Below are 18,853 nucleotides of genomic sequence, written 5' to 3' on the forward strand. Positions count from 1 at the left end.
GTTTAATTTTGATTTATATTTGTTTGCAAATTAAGTAAAATGAGTTATCATTTGTACATTTATTTAATGGATGCTTGTTTCTTGATTTTTGTGTCTATTGTTTTGCAGTTCAAATCTTTGACAACGTTTAAACCGGGGTCCCTGTCTTCAAGTAATGACTCAGTGGGAGTCCCGCAGAAAACAAAAATGATTCTTTGGGGGTCCCTCGGTTCTAGTAATGATAAAGTGGGGGTCTACAGAACTCAAAAAGTTGGGAACCACTGCACTAGTGGATCCAGTGATTCATTCTCTCTCAGACAGCATTCCTTCTTAGGATCTATCCAGTTTATTGAGAACCACATAACCTACTGCAAAGTGACTGTGATGCTCCAGCCTCTATGACATGTTTTATTGCTCCAGAGAGGTGTCTTGCCAGGATAAAAATCAGTCACTGGCTGCTTTATTAAAGATAATTCATGTTTTCGCTTTTCAAAAGATGCTGTATTTAAAAAACTAGAGGCCTCATTTTATAAAGGTCTTCTCTGGCATAAGACAGCACTAAAACTGTTTTAGGTCAGGAAAGATTATTGTTCCTAACAAAGAGTTCTCTCTTGACTTACGACAGTCTTATCGCTGTTCTTGCAGGTTTATATCAGTTTTAGAACATTCTGGTTTATGACTGTCAAAAGACTGTTATACATCAGGTAAAAATGTAGTAAACAAGCACAGCTTTCCATAAAGAAGTGACTGAATATCTGTAGCAACTAAGTGAATAAGAACATTAGAATTCTCCCACCCAAGAAACCTTTGCCAGATCATGAAACAATAAATTGAAATAGATACACTCTCTCATTATGGCTTTTTTTAGATTTTAATATTTGTAAGAAATAATCATATACATCTTTAAACGTTTATAGTAAGAACTTAGGTTAAAAAATGAACAGTTACTTCGTAGCTTCAATGTGTGGTTTAATCATAGAAAGTTGTAATGTACTGTCCATAAATTTTATCCAAATTTGTTAACCATTCTGCCTCTAATAATAAAAAAAAAGAAAACAGTTCCGACTGTGGGAAAACCCCAAAATCGTCGTTCAGTTACCACTAACAAAGATGTAAACTGGTTAAAAACTTTGAACAGTTTAAAGAACAGGATGCATTTAACTGAAACACCTCATCTTTCTCAGAAGGTTAAGACAATGTGTTTTTTCTTTCTTGTTTCTCAAGTGCTTTCAATTGATTCTTCACTCCGGGATCTAAGGAAGACAAACCAAAATAAGTACACAAATATTCAAAAAGCAAAAATATCAAGGAGTATTTATTACTAATGTCACTGTTCTGGATGCTTTAAAGGGAACGTTTTTAAAAGTCATCAAAGTGAATAAAAGAAACAAAAAGCCTTTCTGCTTAAATTTCTTTGCAGTGTTAATAACATGCTCACAAACAGAAAACAGTTTTTACGGTCTGGATTGACAGTGCAGCCGTCACCAGAAAATTATGTGAGAATCACCAGAAAAGGTGCTTTGGCTCCACCCACATGTTAAGAGTCAGGAGTACATGTTTTGATTGGACAAAGGTGCGTATTGCCACAAAAATGTGCTTGTTCTACAAACATTGTGACCAATTTGCTTATTTATCCAGCTGTCTGAGCTTGAACTTTCCGGGACACACACTTGACATTATAATGCTATTAGTCTCCTTAAAATACTAGATAATGAATGGTGTTTTTATCTGGCAGCAGCACAGATGGAAGAAGAGCAGTCATTTACTTACGTGAATTTCTTGATCTGGCTTGACTGTGCAACTGTCACCTGGCCTTTTAACCTATACCCATATTATTCTTTGGTTCCTCGCTTCTGCACATATACATTCTCATGCTATCTACTTGCAGTGCTTCACATTACCAAACAACAGCCCTTTAAATCCAGACCAAATGGAATTGCCAATGCTTGTTCTGAAAGTGCACCAGGAATCTAGGGCATGTAATTCTAGCATTCATCTGCAAGCATGGAAGAGTTTTTTTTGTTTCTAATAGACAGAAAATGGGCTTCCTCAGTAGCTTGCTCCGGCTTATTTTTTAACTAGAAAGTGGGGTTGGTTCAAAATGGTGTTGAGTGTTTTGTTCATTTTGTGTTGAGATCTCTAGGTTCCAAGGTACCTCTCAGTTTAAAAGGATAAAAAGCCCTAAAAAAAAAGATTTACTTGCAATTACCTTGCTAATAAATGAGCTTAGTGAATTTTGCACCCTGTTGTGGCTAATCACGTCCCTTATAAAATAGTTTGCAAGGCCAGGTGTAAGGATGCCCTTTCCAAGTCTCCTGTAAAGGCAGGAGACCTGTTGCTGTGCACACAAAGTATCCAGTGGTTGTGTTTTAGGGCCCATTATAAAGTTTGGCACAAGAATGTAATTCCAGTTATATTCAACCCCCTGACTGAATGAGCAGAAGCATGCAATGGTACTGGCACCCAGTGAAGAGCTGTTCTAGACTGAGTTACATGAGCCTTCATTCCAGTAGCTCCGGTATAACCCACTCAAGGCCAAATCAGCCACGTGCTGCACAAGTACCACAATGATCCAGAGAGTGTTCAGTGCAGAAACCCTTCTAGATACAATCTTGCAAAATGTACGAGGGGACAAAATGTTAGCTTTCTGATCTCTGAGCTCTGAAAGTTGTGCAGTTCTAATTCCATTCCCAGCCACACGCTTGGAGTTGGAAGGTGATATGCAATGGATAATAACCAAACTATGCTGTATAAGTACTTCCCCACAAAGAATAACCTTCCAAAATTACAGTTCCATATACTGCGCATTGGCATAATCCACCGGGGAGTTACCTCCCCCAGCAAGGGTGACGCTCATATCATTTAACCCCTCCCCAAATAAATGACATTTTCTGACTTGTTAAAGACAAATAGTTATATTTTTAATAACCAAGTCGACCTGGCTGCAATAAAGGCTATCATCAAAACAGTTCTTTACCTTGTTATATCACTAAATTTGGCATCAAGATATGCATGTGCTGCGCTTTAATTCATATCAAAGTTTACGTTTGCACTATAAAGATGTATAACCAGACCAAGGGGTGCATAAATATCATCTGAACTGTCCACGGAGCAAAACCTTTTAAGTCTGTCAGTGCTTACCTCTGCATTATTTGAAGGAATGGCTCTCTGCCCCACCACGACCAAAACCTGGAGGTAAAAAGAACCACTGTTACTGGAGGTAAGAAAAGTAACACTCTCACTCCAAGAGCTCATTGCAAACAAATGGGGCGAGAAGCTTGACTGTATGTCAACAGACACCTCACTGTCGAATTTCAACATTAAACTTGGCAAACATTTATGTTCTGAAGATCAAGGAATGCACATGGTTTACTAACTAGAGAAAAGTTATGCCCTGTATTTGAACCCTTGTTTTCCCCATGCTGAGGCATTGCTTAAGGAATGCACACATTGCGTATGGCCTTCAAGCACAGGTTTTGGCCCAAACATCTTTCGGCTGACGTTAGCGGAGTCCATACATAGACCAGGGACTCCATGATGCTTCCCGAATGGTTACAAATGAGGCGTTGGGGCGAGGTGCAGAAAGTACGCTGGCTCGCTTGCTTAGAATCGTGCATTATTGAGTAGACCTTGTGCCAAAAGGTCTACAGATGTTTGTCAATGTGGCACATTCATGTGAAGTTCAAAAACCCCAGACTACAAGACAACAAAGTACATATATCTTGCCACAACATTACGTATGGCCCTTCATTAGCTGTGTCTTGACCCAACAGTTTAGTTAGTTATTATAACTTAAGATCTCACAAGACTAACTCTACATTTAAACCTTGCTGTTGGTGAATGTCTGACTACTTCAAGTAGATTTCAAAGGCCAGGCTGGGAACTAAAATCTAAAAATGATTCAATACACTCCACATCACGCTAAGAGACATTTGTAGTAAAGTAAACCTACCTGCCGGATATTTGGAACCCCCTCCCAAAAGAAACATATATTTCAGGACTTGGCACAGTATTTGTCATACCAGCAAAGCAAAAAGACCCAATAGAAAATAGAACATTGCATTCACAGGAGACAAATACTTGTGAGACGCAGTACTTATCAGATGCATTATGCCACATTAGAAAAAAATCAGTCATTCTAAAATTTCGAGTTGTCATTAGCCCATCAACAAACACACACAGACGTGTGCGCACACACACACATTGCACAAGTTACAGTAAGGTGATGGTGATGCATTGTGCATAAGATACTTTTCTGGTATAACTATAACTTTAGAATTTGTACTATTGGTGTAGTTTAAGTTGTATCGAAAGAATAAAACAAGTTTTTCCTAAATATAACTAAGCTGCAACCTGTTTTTTTTCATTGTGTGTATATATATATATATATACACACACACATTTATAGATGTGTGTGTATAAATATATATATATATATATATACATTTCAATTTATTTCCACAGTAGACAGAACTTGACATGAGAAATATATTGTTTATTGTCTCACTGACTGCAAGTTAGAATTACTTTACCTACAGAAACAACTCTCTTAATCAGTGACGTAACATTAGCCCCCAGGATGCAGGAGGCCCCAAGCTCAGCTCCACAGGACCACCTCTGCATGGGCGGCAGGCCTCTGGCTTGAGAGCTCCTGACTGGCTCTGGGCGAGGGGGGGGAGGCTCCATGTACTTTGCAAGGATGCCTCCTCAAGTTTGTTACGTCACTGCTCCTAATAGTCACAGTGCCAATTAAATAGATTTCATCTTGCTGCATAAATGTAACCACTTGCAGCCTGATTTTGGTTAGATACCTTTTTTTTTTTTTTAAACCTATATAAAGATATTCAATGCATAAATCATTTACGCAGATACACAGAGTGTACTATGCTACTTATTACCATTGATGAGGGTGCGCAGGGAATTTTATCCCACTTAAGGCCTAGCCTCTCATAAGTGATGCTAATATATATATATATGCATAGTTGAATCCACATGTACATAGTAAAATATTTGATTTGATTTATCTGATTCGTAACACAAATTTAAAAAGATAATGAAGAAACCCTTACCTTTGGGTCCAAACAATGCAGCATAGCAGGGCTGGTTGCAGTAGGGTTTGCCTTCATGCTGGGAAATGAAGAGAGACAACACTTACAGATGGGAAAACTAGAGCAACAACCATTACTGATGGAAGGTGCTGTCCTGTACCCCAAGTTTCATTATGGCCTTGTGCGAATGGAAATATGGCAGAGTCGCCAAAGAGCCAATGTCCACCTCGACCAGCGTTAGAGGACGACCCACATTCATCTTCCGCTCACAAATATAAGGTGTAGAACAAGGTCACATGGAAATGGCACAATCTTTACATTTAAGAAGGTTGTCCCTGTCAATGTAGAGATACTCAGACGTTTTAAGGGATGCCCAGCTCCCTCTCCTAAGGCCCCCTTGGGACAGTAAATTGAACAGTAAGAAGACTTGCTTTACCTCTGCTCTTTCTCCATCTCCATCTCAGCTTTTCTCCCTCTCTCTACTCCTGCCTCTGACCCTGTCTCTACCTATCCCTACTTCACCATTCTACTTATTACCTACTCCTTCTCTAGGCTACCTATCTGATGTATTTACATCCCTCTCTCACCTAGCTTACCTCTCTTTACCTCCCTCTACTTCTACCTACCTCTAATATACTCCTTCCTCCCTCTTTCTGTCTTGATTCTCTTTTAATCTATATTGGCTCTACCCATAGACTAATCCAACCCTTGCATTGTGTGACTTCAAGGAGATCATGGTGCCCTTTGGTTCAATGTGCTTGGATTAGGTGATACAGAAAGGGAATCGAATGGCACAGTAAGTAACATACAATGTAGTAAAGGGTGTTGTATAATATAGCTCTTAGGGAAAAGTGTTCTTTCGGAAAAATATATAACACATATCAGATTTAGCACTTTTAGCTACTTTTTCTGAGAGGTTATCGCATAAATCACTATTTCATAACTCGTGAGGGCTTCAATTAGCTGGAAGTGGGCGATAAATGTAAAGTTGGTCCGTAGAGGGGGCCCAAAGAAGGCTTAAGATATTCCTGGCAGCAATACATTTTTTCATTACATTTGTCATTTAAGCAAAGCAAAAAATCTGCTTGATTTGAAATAGTTAAATAGGCAATAGACCACTTTCCTTGTGAGTACCATACAGTTCCAACAGTATGTTGAGCACACACACTTGATTTACAGAGGAAACTATATGTGACTAGGCAAAAAGTTGTAACTTACAAGTGTAAGGGCGACTTGCATATGCCGTTTTTCAAATCGATAAATCCTAAGTGCCTTATTTGGAGTTTGGCAAATGGGGTACTCCGTCGGTACGAGTTGGCCATGTCACAAATGCCATAGTCTACACAAACCATACAGCCCATGAGACACTCGCCATCCCTGAGACAGAGTGTTCCATCCACCAAACTCTAAATAAGGCACTTAGCGAAACTGCCCCTTCGTGCGCAGTGTAGTAGATAACTCAGAGGAGAGTATCTCAAATTCTTCACCTCTCCTGCCCCCATCCTGTCCTACTTCTCAGGGAACACGATGGAGGGCATGGAGCACAAACTCAACATGTTTCCGAAATCATACCTCCGCATGGCTGCCAGGGGACAAGGTCTTCTTGCACTTCTCGCATTTCAAGCAGGGTCTGTGCCAGTCTTTCCCCAGGGAGGTGACCTTCTCGGCTGCAAAGACAAAAGACAGGAGGACATTCAGACAGGAGAGCAATGAGGAGGAACAATGGGAACAGTGAGAGGGGATCAGAGAGTAATAGGAACGGCAGAACGATAGAGCTGTCCTCTGTTTCTGTAGGCGCTGTGCATTCCCTAGGCCCAGATGCTACAGTATATGATGACTCGACATTGCTGATATGGGTAACCAACTGACCTTGAGCACATGCGCCCATCAGTAGCGGCTCACAGGAGGGAGAAGTGGCGGGGCAGCCTGAGGGGGGCGGGGGGAGCGCAACCAAAAACAATAAAAACATTTTTTTTAAACTTACCTGTTTTTCTGAACGGCACCACGCCACCTCTGAACTGGTCCTCATCTGCAGGGACAGGCTCGGGCCCTGTGTCCAATCCTACCACTGCTTTTATGCTGCCAGCAGCATGGAAGCAGCGGCAGGATTGGACGAGCGCCCTGGCTGGGCCCTCTCAGGCAGACTGGGAGCCTATGCCTGCTCTCTCCAATCCGGCACTACGTTGCTGGTTTGGATAAGCCCACTACGCAAGTATGTTTGGCCGGACCGATATAGCTGGCCAAACATACATGCGCTCAGTCCGTCATGCTGGTGGCCCCGCCTCTTTTGCAGTAAAAACATAACAAACATAGTTTATTATTTTTTTACTGTAGAAGTGTTGCAGCTGCTGCTGCAACCGGATGGGGGGGGTGACACTTCGCCACAGCAGAGGAGCTGCCCCTCGCGCCCAGCCCCTTTAATTAGCAGGGTAGGTTGTGTGTATGCACAGCCTCGAGGGACGGGCTGCTCCATGACGTGTCCAGCAAGACACTACGGGGCCCAAAGTCCCCCCTGTACCACAAGCACGCACAGCGCGTATGCATGTGCCTTATTTCACTGAGGTACATTGCGTAGTCAGGTAAAGGCATTTCACAAAATGGCGGTGAGTCCTCAGGAAATGAATGGCACAGAACAGCCATTTTCTGCAGACATTAGGAGTCGGTGGATCTGCGTAATTGATGGCCCAAAGATGTATTAGCAAAGTAAATCTGAGAGCTCGTTCGGTTTGCTTTTACAACGGCAATGAAACAACGGCGCATGAAAGGTTTTTTTTTTTTTTTAACATTTTTATGATATAGCCTCCAATTTACTGTTCGAGGGCGAATGTATCAGTGTATTGGGAACGACTGTCGAGCTGGTGAATAGGTTCTAGGTGCTGCAATGTAGTGCTAGTTTTTGGCCTTTAAACTGATTTCCATTGTGCCTTTGAAAGGCAAATGGGGTTGGAGCACAGTCAGTTACACGTTAGAATCAGTCACATGCCAGGCTGACCCTGAAACTTGGCTGACTGTTGACACTTCTCCGCCCACTACAATGTGTCAGATCTCTCCCAGTTTCCTTACAGGCCTCAACCATCCTCCTTGTTGTAAGGGCACCAGTTTACGCTAATGACGCGTTGTCAAAAATCTGAAAAACTTAATTTTAGCCCAGCTCTTTAAATTATTTCCTGCATTCTGCTTCAGTAACGTCCCATAAAGATAAAATATGGTTAAACACTTACAAAAAAAGCTTTCCCCTGTCGGAGGAGCTGTGCAGATGTTCAAAGAATGCGACCTCAGTTGCGGTGAGGAAATGCAAATGTCGCTTCGAATACTATGCACATCCGCAATTCCTTTGCAAAATGATAATTTAAGATGGTCAAGCTTTTCACTTTAATCACTCCTACATCACAAACTTTACCTTTTAACTCTTCCATTTTCCATTTCCGTACGCTCACTTTAAAGTCTTTCGAAGTTTTGGAAAGCTCTTTCAAAACTCTTTGGTGGCCCAAAAAAATCCTTGTTCTCCATTTAATCTAGCCCAGAACATCACGCTTTTTTTAGCATCACAGGGTCAGCAATTATGTTTTGGTCCCCTTCATCGTGAGGAGTTGTCCCTTGTCTATGTTCCTGAGGGAACACACCAGATTGGGTCACGGGCAGATAGAAACCACAATAATCCCTGCAAAAAAACACAATAATCCCTGGCAAAAATGTTCAAACCTGCCCCACGCTGCATAAGGCCTAGACTAGAACGGGCCCATGGAGGTAATCATGGTTGGGCCGTGGCAGTCCATCTTGCACTGAAAGCAGCCTCCAGATTAGCAGAGTGAAAGGGAAGGGGGGACTTAATAGAGAACAGTATTAAATGGGTACAATCTATTATTCTGTGAAATAATAGCAGTCAGAAAAGCAAAGTACTCCAAAAGAATTTTACAACATCATTGACAGGAGAATCTTATAATGATGGAATGTGCCCAGTGTTTTTGTCACAAGGGCCCTGCTATCCCATTAGGCTCTAATGATAAAGGAAAGACTGAAGCAGTGCCTAATTTGTGCTTGTTGTTTCCGGTACGGAGCACCGGCACTTATATTTGAGGGCTGGCACTTATTTTTCTGCCTCAAGCCTTTACTGTGAGCAAAAGACATATATAGGAAAGACGGAGGAAGAGAAAAACAAAAGAACGTCACAAAAGGTAGAAAGCAGAAAGCTGCAAGAGTGAGCTGAAGGGGCGGGAGTGGCTGTAAATGGATTAAAGAGGCCCGAGATGGCTTCAGGATTACGCTGCCTCAGTATTCTGTAGTCGCACATTTATTAGCAGCAGCCACATGATTAAGAAGAGGGGTTTGGGCAGCGGCACATTTTTGTTTACAAATTAAGCACTGCACTGAGGTAATTATTAAGTAGAAACAAAAACACTACCACTGATGGGAACTAGACAGTGTGAGGATGTGCTCCTTGTCAGAGAGAAAAACCCAGTCAGTTAAGTTAATTAACAGCTTAATTAGGTTTACACACTCCCCATGCTACATGCTGGAATGGGCTGGAGCAACTGATAGGATGCAGAGAGGTGGCTGAAAGCCCTATATGTAAATATATTAAACATATTTTAGTAAAATCAAAAGGTCTTGGCTAACCCCAGACCTAAAATGTTAACAGCTATAAAAGCCCAGTTAACTTCCTGTTATATTAGCTCTCTGACCTTCCGTTACTCATCAGAAGCAGCTAGGATGCTGTTGAGAGGTGAAGGGAGCGACAAGAGATCCACCCTGTGATCTAATGGGGGTGGTGTTAAAGGGTACGAGAAATCACTTTTGCTACAAATTATATTTTGAGGAATCGACATTCATGTCAGAGTCTTACAACTCTGCAACTGAATGAATGATGTCACTGCATCATTGGCATCAGCTTATGTGCTCCACAGTATCCTTCTCCAGTGGTCCAGTGAATTCCTTTCCGGTGGTCAGTATCCGTGCGGGACTGAAGTCCCACTGCCTAATCTAGGCAATACACCCTTTTGTGTACCTGCTCTACCGTTCTCTGCAAAGTGTTGGATGCACAATAGGTACCTTTTGTATGAAGATATTCTTCAATGTAGAAAGAGAAGCCACCTTTTGCTCAGGTGGATGGGTTCATACAAATTAAACTAGAAATGGGGAAAATGGTTGACATTTATCTATCTATCTATCTATCTATCTATCTATCTATCTATCTATCTATCTATCTATCTATCTATCAAGTGGTAGCCTCTTCCTCTTGTACAATAAGTATTTAGGTAGTGTATACAGTTGAATTGGGTTATGCCTGGCTATACGTTCCATATAGTACATGTTTACTAATTACGTGGCCAGATAGTGCTTCCTGGAGCAGTGTATGGGTCTACTATATATGATCTCCATGACGGTGGAGGATTCAACTAACCAGTCATGGCCCAATGGGTGTTTGCAGTGTAGTTTACTGGATGCTCTGAACAGTATGCTAACATGCACTCAGGAGCCATGGGAGGAGGGCAATGAGATGGAAAAGGGTACTGGACAAGCACAGGTAGAAGAAAGCTCCAGGTCCTGATCAGTCTCATGAAAGAAGCCCTGGCCAGCCTTCAGAGCATCTGTGATCTGAAAGCAAAAGGTTTGTGGATGCTAGTGGTTAGAATGATGTTCCAAGATTCGAGGGCCCAAAATATCTGCCACTGCCCAGTGGAACCCTTATTAAGAGATGTAACAGGTGTACTGGGAGCTGAGCAGGATGGGAGGTGGCGATTCACTGTGTCACAGATATACCCGTGCGTGCAAAAAAATACCTGTTGATTGATTTCCGCTTAAAATATTTAAGAGTGTGAACATTCAGATTCTTCTAACAAAGCCACATTGGGATCCTACCTATGTGGGTTACAAAAAGCACTATTCAGTGTGGGAATTCATAACTGTAATGTGCAGTAATTGGACAGGGTGATGTAACCGTAGACCTTTGTAATGCCACGAGACAGCCACATTAAAAACAATGAGGGCAGCCATGCAGTCAAGATTCCTGTGCTAGGGATCATATTCTGAACACTCTGCTCTAATGAAGTTCACTGAAGATGTATTATATTCCACAAACCCTGCTTTTCAAACGAGGCCAAATTGAAAGGCTACTCAGCTATACAAAATGGAGTCTGCTCTGCCATTTTGTGCAAGGCACTTAGGTCACGCCTGAAACCGGGGGCAAGTGGTGATCAGATATTATGGTGAAGAAAATGGAAGTAGGGGTAATGGAAGATACGTAGCAGTGGAGACATTAATCTATATGACCGGAGAAGGTAGACAATGTGCAGTAAAGGAGGGTAATGTAAACAGAAATCAAAAGATGCCATGGGCTCATCCAGAAGTGGTAGAGTAATGTAGAATATATGGTTTGTCGCACTCTTGGGTTATGTTACCCTGGGACAGACTGTGGTGAGAGCAGGATGGTGATGATAGTGACGATAACTCAAGGACTTAAAGGACTTTGAATCTTTCCAGATACACCCCTGAAGAGGTGTAACCAGGGCTTCAGGATGGTGACTGTAAGGAAATGCCTCCTTGGCATGGTTGCCCCCTGACTTTTTGCCTTTGCTGATGCTATGTTTACAATTGAAAGTGTGCTGAGGCCTGCTAACCAGGCCCCAGCACCAGTGTTCTTTCCCTAACCTGTACTTTTGTATCCACAATTGGCAGACCCTGGCATCCAGATAAGTCCCTTGTAACTGGTACTTCTAGTACCAAGGGCCCTGATGTCAAGGAAGGTCTCTAAGGGCTGCAGCATGTCTTATGCCACCCTGGAGACCTCTCACTCAGCACAGACACACTGCTTGCCAGCTTGTGTGTGCTAGTGAGGACAAAACGAGTAAGTCGACATGGCACTCCCCTCAGGGTGCCATGCCAGCCTCTCACTGCCTATGCAGTATAGGTAAGACACCCCTCTAGCAGGCCTTACAGCCCTAAGGCAGGGTGCACTATACCATAGGTGAGGGTACCAGTGCATGAGCATGGTACCCCTACAGTGTCTAAACAAAACCTTAGACATTGTAAGTGCAGGGTAGCCATAAGAGTATATGGTCTGGGAGTCTGTCAAACACAAACTCCACAGCACCATAATGGCTACACTGAAAACTGGGAAGTTTGGTATCAAACTTCTCAGCACAATAAATGCACACTGATGCCAGTGTACATTTTATTGTAAAATACACCACAGAGGGCACCTTAGAGGTGCCCCCTGAAACTTAACCGACTATCTGTGTAGGCTGACTAGTTTTAGCAGCCTGCCACAAACCGAGACATGTTGCTGGCCCCATGGGGAGAGTGCCTTTGTCACTCTGAGGCCAGTAACAAAGCCTGCACTGGGTGGAGATGCTAACACCTCCCCCAGGCAGGAATTGTCACACCTGGCGGTGAGCCTCAAAGGCTCACCTCCTTTGTGCCAACCCAGCAGGACACTCCAGCTAGTGGAGTTGCCCGCCCCCTCCGGCCAGGCCCCACTTTTGGCGGCAAGGCCGGAGAAAATAATGAGAAAAACAAGGAGGAGTCACTGGCCAGTCAGGACAGCCCCTAAGGTGTCCTGAGCTGAAGTGACTCTAACTTTTAGAAATCCTCCATCTTGCAGATGGAGGATTCCCCCAATAGGGTTAGGATTGTGACCCCCTCCCCTTGGGAGGAGGCACAAAGAGGGTGTACCCACCCTCAGGGCTAGTAGCCATTGGCTACTAACCCCCCAGACCTAAACACGCCCTTAAATTTAGTATTTAAGGGCTACCCTGAACCCTAGAAAATTAGATTCCTGCAACTACAAGAAGAAGGACTGCCTAGCTGAAAAACCCCTGCAGAGGAAGACCAGAAGACGACAACTGCCTTGGCTCCAGAAACTCACCGGCCTGTCTCCTGCCTTCCAAAGACCCTGCTCCAGCGACGCCTTCCAAAGGGACCAGCGACCTCGACATCCTCTGAGGACTGCTCCTGCTTCGAAAAGACAAGAAACTCCCGAGGACAGCGGACCTGCTCCAAGGAAAGCTGCAACTTTGTTTCCAGCAGCTTTAAAGAACCCTGCAAGCTCCCCGCAAGAAGCGTGAGACTTGCAACACTGCACCCGGCGACCCCGACTCGGCTGGTGGCGATCCAACACCTCAGGAGGGACCCCAGGACTACTCTAAGACTGTGAGTACAAAAACCTGTCCCCCCTGAGCCCCCACAGCGCCGCCTGCAGAGGGAATCCCGAGGCTTCCCCTGACCGCGACTCTTTGAACCTAAAGTCCCGACGCCTGGGAGAGACCCGCAGCCCCCAGGACCTGAAGGACCGGACTTTCACTGGAGAAGTGACCCCCAGGAGTCCCTCTCCCTTGCCCAAGTGGAGGTTTCCCCGAGGAACCCCCCCCTTGCCTGCCTGCAGCGCTGAAGAGATCCCGAGATCTCTCATAGACTAACATTGCGAACCCGACGCTTGTTCCTACACTGCACCCGGCCGCCCCCGCGCCGCTGAGGGTGAAATTTCTGTGTGGGCTTGTGTCCCCCCCGGTGCCCTACAAAACCCCCCTGGTCTGCCCTCCGAAGACGCGGGTACTTACCTGCAAGCAGACCGGAACCGGGGCACCCCCTTCTCTCCATTCTAGCCTATGTGTTTTGGGCACCACTTTGAACTCTGCACCTGACCGGCCCTGAGCTGCTGGTGTGGTGACTTTGGGGTTGCTCTGAACCCCCAACGGTGGGCTACCTTGGACCAAGAACTAAGCCCTGTAAGTGTCTTACTTACCTGGTTAACCTAACAAAAACTTACCTCCCCCAGGAACTGTGAAAATTGCACTGTGTCCACTTTTGAAATAGCTATTTGTCAATAACTTGAAAAGTATACATGCAATTTTGATGATTTGAAGTTCCTAAAGTACTTACCTGCAATACCTTTCGAATGAGATATTACATGTAGAATTTGAACCTGTGGTTCTTAAAATAAACTAAGAAAATATATTTTTCTATACAAAAACCTATTGGCTGGATTTGTCTCTGAGTGTGTGTACCTCATTTATTGTCTATGTGTATGTACAACAAATGCTTAACACTACTCCTTGGATAAGCCTACTGCTCGACCACACTACCACAAAATAGAGCATTAGTATTATCTATTTTTACCACTATTTTACCTCTAAGGGGAACCCTTGGACTCTGTGCATGCTATTCCTTACTTTGAAATAGCACATACAGAGCCAACTTCCTACATTGGTGGATCAGCGGTGGGGTACAAGACTTTGCATTTGCTGGACTACTCAGCCAATACCTGATCACACGACAAATTCCAAAATTGTCATTAGAAATTCATTTTTGCAATTTGAAAAGTTTTCTAAATTCTTAAAAGACCTGCTAGGGCCTTGTGTTAGATCCTGTTTAGCATTTCTTTTAGAGTTTAAAAGTTTGTAAAAGTTTGAATTAGATTCTAGAACCAGTTGTAGATTCTTAAAAAGTATTCCAACTTTTAGAAGCAAAATGTCTAGCACAGATGTGACTGTGGTGGAACTCGACACCACACCTTACCTCCATCTTAAGATGAGGGAGCTAAGGTCACTCTGTAAAATAAAGAAAATAACAATGGGCCCCAAACCTACCAAAATACAGCTCCAGGAGCTTTTGGCAGAGTTTGAAAAGGCCAACCCCTCTGAGGGTGGCAACTCAGAGGAAGAGGATAGTGACTTGGAGGAAAATTCCCCCCTACCAGTCCTATCTAGGGAGGACAGGGTCCCTCAAACCCTGACTCCTAAAATAATAGTCAGAGATGCTGGTTCCCTCACAGGAGAGACCAACACCTCTGAAATCACTGAGGATAGCCCCAGTGAAGAGGACATCCAGTTAGCCAGGATGGCCAAAAGATTGGCTTTGGAAAGACAGATCCTAGCCATAGAGAGGGAAAGACAAGAGATGGGCCTAGGACCCATCAATGGTGGCAGCAACATAAATAGGGTCAGAGATTCTCCTGACATGTTGAAAATCCCTAAAGGGATTGTAACTAAATATGAAGATGGTGATGACATCACCAAATGGTTCACAGCTTTTGAGAGGGCTTGTGTAACCAGAAAAGTGAACAGATCTCACTGGGGTGCTCTCCTTTGGGAAATGTTCACAGGAAAGTGTAGGGATAGACTCCTCACACTCTCTGGACAAGATGCAGAATCTTATGACCTCATGAAGGGTACCCTGATTGAGGGCTTTGGATTCTCCACTGAGGAGTATAGGATTAGATTCAGGGGGGCTCAAAAATCCTCGAGCCAGACCTGGGTTGACTTTGTAGACTACTCAGTGAAAACACTAGATGGTTGGATTCAAGGCAGTGGTGTAAGTAATTATGATGGGCTGTACAATTTATTTGTGAAAGAACACCTGTTAAGTAATTGTTTCAATGATAAACTGCATCAGCATCTGGTAGACCTAGGACCAATTTCTCCCCAAGAATTGGGAAAGAAGGCGGACCATTGGGTCAAGACAAGGGTGTCCAAGACTTCAACAGGGGGTGACCAAAAGAAAGGGGTCACAAAGACTCCCCAGGGGAAGGGTGATGAGACAACCAAAACTAAAAATAGTAAAGAGTCTTCTACAGGCCCCCAAAAACCTGCACAGGAGGGTGGGCCCAGAGCCTCTTCACAAAACAATGGGTACAAGGGTAAAAACTTTGATCCCAAAAAGGCCTGGTGTCATAGCTGTAAACAGCATGGACACCAAACTGGAGACAAGGCCTGTCCCAAGAAAGGTTCCACTCCAAACTCCCATCCAGGTAACACTGGTATGGCTAGTCTCCAAGTGGGATCAACAGTGTGCCCAGAGCAAATCAGGGTCCACACTGAAGCTACTCTAGTTTCTGAGGGTGGGGTGGATTTAGCCACACTAGCTGTCTGGCCGCCTAACATGCAAAAATACAGACAGCAACTCTTAATTAATGGGACTAGAATAGAGGGCCTGAGGGATACAGGTGCCAGTGTCACCATGGTGACAGAGAAACTGGTTTCCCCTGGCCAATACCTGACTGGAAAAACTTACACAGTCACCAACGCTGACAATCAGAGAAAAGTACATCCCATGGCAATGGTTACTTTAGAATGGGGAGGGGTCAATGGCCTAAAACAGGTGGTGGTCTCCTCAAATATCCCAGTGGACTGTCTGCTTGGAAATTACCTGGAGTCCTCAGCATGGGCTGAGGTAGAACTAAAAACCCATGCAGCAATGCTGGGTATCCCTGAACTGGTGTGTGTGAAAACAAGAGCACAGTGCAAGGCACAGGGTGAACAAGTAGAGCTGGAGTCTGGAAGAATGGCCCAGCCTACCAAGAGAACAGGAAAGTCAGTTGGGAAACCAACTGCAACACAGCAAAAGAAAGGGAACCTCTCTTCTCAGGAAGAAGTTCTGCCCTCTGAGGGAACTGAGCCTTTGGAGCTTGAACCTTATCAGGTTGAGCTCTTAGGCCCAGGGGGACCCTCAAGGGAGGAGCTGTGTAAGGGACAAGAAACCTGTCCCTCTCTTGAAGGCCTTAGGCAGCAAGCTGCTGAAGAGTCCAAAGGCAAGAAAAATGGAACACATAGGGTCTATTGGGAAGATGGACTCCTGTACACTGAGGCCAGAGACCCCAAACCTGGTGCCACTAGGAGAGTGGTAGTGCCTCAGCTGTTCAGGAAGTTCATCCTAACATTGGCCCATGACATTCCCCTTGCTGGACATTTGGGACAAACCAAGACGTGGGAGAGGTTAGTCAACCACTTCTACTGGCCCAATATGTCCAACATGGTTAAGGAGTTTTGCCTCTCCTGCCCCACCTGTCAAGCCAGTGGTAAGACAGGTGGGCACCCAAAGGCCCCCCTCATTCCACTTCCAGTGGTGGGGGTTCCCTTTGAAAGAGTGGGTGTGGACATAGTTGGTCCACTGGAACCTCCCACAGCCTCAGGAAATATGTATATCCTGGTAGTAGTGGATCATGCTACCAGGTATCCTGAAGCTATTCCCCTTAGGTCGACTACTGCCCCTGCAGTAGCCAAGGCCCTCATTGGTATCTTTACCAGAGTGGGTTTCCCTAAGGAGGTGGTGTCTGACAGAGGTACCAACTTCATGTCAGCATACCTAAAGCACATGTGGAATGAGTGTGGAGTGACTTATAAATTCACTACACCATACCATCCACAAACTAATGGCTTGGTTGAGAGATTCAACAAGACATTAAAAGGCATGATCATGGGGCTCCCAGAAAAGCTCAAAAGGAGATGGGATGTCCTCTTGCCATGTCTGCTTTTCGCTTACAGAGAGGTGCCACAGAAGGGAGTAGGATTCTCACCCTTTGAACTTCTGTTTGGTCATCCTGTAAGGGGACCACTTGCCCTTGTTAAAGAAGGCTGGGAGAGACCTCTCCAAGAGCCTAAACAGGACATAGTGGACTATGTACTTGGCCTTCGCTCTAGAATGGCAGAGTACATGGAAAAGGCAACCAAAAACCTTGAGGCCAGCCAACAGCTCCAGAAGTTTTGGTATGACCAAAAGGCTGCACTGGTTGAGTTCCAACCAGGGCAGAAAGTCTGGGTTCTGGAGCCTGTGGCTCCCAGGGCACTCCAGGACAAATGGAGTGGCCCTTACCCGGTACTAGAAAGGAAGAGTCAGGTCACCTACCTGGTGGACCTGGGCACAAGCAGGAGCCCCAAGAGGGTGATCCATGTGAACCGCCTTAAGCTCTTCCATGACAGGGCTGATGTCAATCTGTTGATGGTAACAGATGAGGATCAGGAGGCAGAGAGTGAACCTCTCCCTGATCTTCTGTCATCAGACCCAAAAGATGGCACAGTAGATGGAGTGATCTACTCAGACACCCTCTCTGGCCAACAGCAAGCTGATTGTAGGAGAGTCCTACAACAGTTTCCTGAACTCTTCTCCTTAACCCCTGGTCAGACACACCTGTGTACCCATGATGTGGACACAGGAGACAGCATGCCTGTCAAAAACAAAATCTTTAGACAGTCTGACCATGTTAAGGAAAGCATCAAGGTGGAAGTCCACAAGATGCTGGAATTGGGAGTAATTGAGCGCTCTGACAGCCCCTGGGCTAGCCCAGTGGTCTTAGTCCCCAAACCTCACACCAAAGATGGAAAGAAAGAGATGAGGTTTTGTGTGGACTACAGAGGGCTCAATTCTGTCACCAAGACAGATGCCCATCCAATTCCAAGAGCTGATGAGCTCATTGATAAATTAGGTGCTGCCAAATTTCTAAGTACCTTTGACTTGACAGCAGGGTACTGGCAAATAAAAATGGCACCTGGAGCAAAAGAAAAGACAGCATTCTCCACACCTGATGGGCATTATCAGTTTACTGTTATGCCCTTTGGTTTAAAGAATGCCCCTGCCACCTTCCAAAGGTTGGTGAATCAAGTCCTTGCTGGCTTGGAGTCCTTTAGCACAGCTTATCTTGATGATATTGCTGTCTTTAGCTCCACCTGGCAGGATCACCTGGTCCACCTGAGGAAGGTTTTGAAGGCTCTGCAATCTGCAGGCCTCTCTATCAAGGCATCCAAATGCCAGATAGGGCAGGGAACTGTGGTTTACTTGGGCCACCTTGTAGGTGGAGGCCAAGTTCAGCCACTCCAACCCAAGATCCAGACTATTCTGGACTGGGTAGCTCCAAAAACCCAGACTCAAGTCAGGGCATTCCTTGGCTTGACTAGGTATTACAGGAGGTTTGTGAAGGGATATGGATCCATTGTGACAGCCCTCACTGAACTCACCTCCAAGAAAATGCCCAAGAAAGTGAACTGGACTGTGGAATGCCAACAGGCCTTTGACACCCTGAAACAAGCAATGTGCTCAGCACCAGTTCTAAAAGCTCC

The 18,853-nt window shown here is 44.6% G+C and overlaps 1 protein-coding gene across 1 annotated transcript in view; it reads right to left on the bottom strand.

Annotated features, from left to right (window-relative positions):
- Nucleotides 1-831: 831 nt before the first annotated feature.
- The window catches only part of CRIP1 (cysteine rich protein 1), a 41,374-nt gene continuing 23,352 nt past the window's right edge, over nucleotides 832-18,853 (bottom strand). Inside the window, exons 2-5 of the mRNA XM_069208849.1 lie at nucleotides 6,600-6,694; nucleotides 5,049-5,106; nucleotides 3,121-3,168; nucleotides 832-1,232 (exon numbers count right to left, since the gene is read on the bottom strand). Of these exons, the coding sequence (XP_069064950.1) occupies nucleotides 3,128-3,168; nucleotides 5,049-5,106; nucleotides 6,600-6,694 (194 nt within the window). The 3' untranslated portion in view covers nucleotides 832-1,232; nucleotides 3,121-3,127. The remainder of the gene's footprint in view (nucleotides 1,233-3,120; nucleotides 3,169-5,048; nucleotides 5,107-6,599; nucleotides 6,695-18,853) is intronic.

This window comes from Pleurodeles waltl, chromosome 9, assembly GCF_031143425.1.
Source record: "Pleurodeles waltl isolate 20211129_DDA chromosome 9, aPleWal1.hap1.20221129, whole genome shotgun sequence".
NCBI lineage: Eukaryota > Metazoa > Chordata > Amphibia > Caudata > Salamandridae > Pleurodeles > Pleurodeles waltl.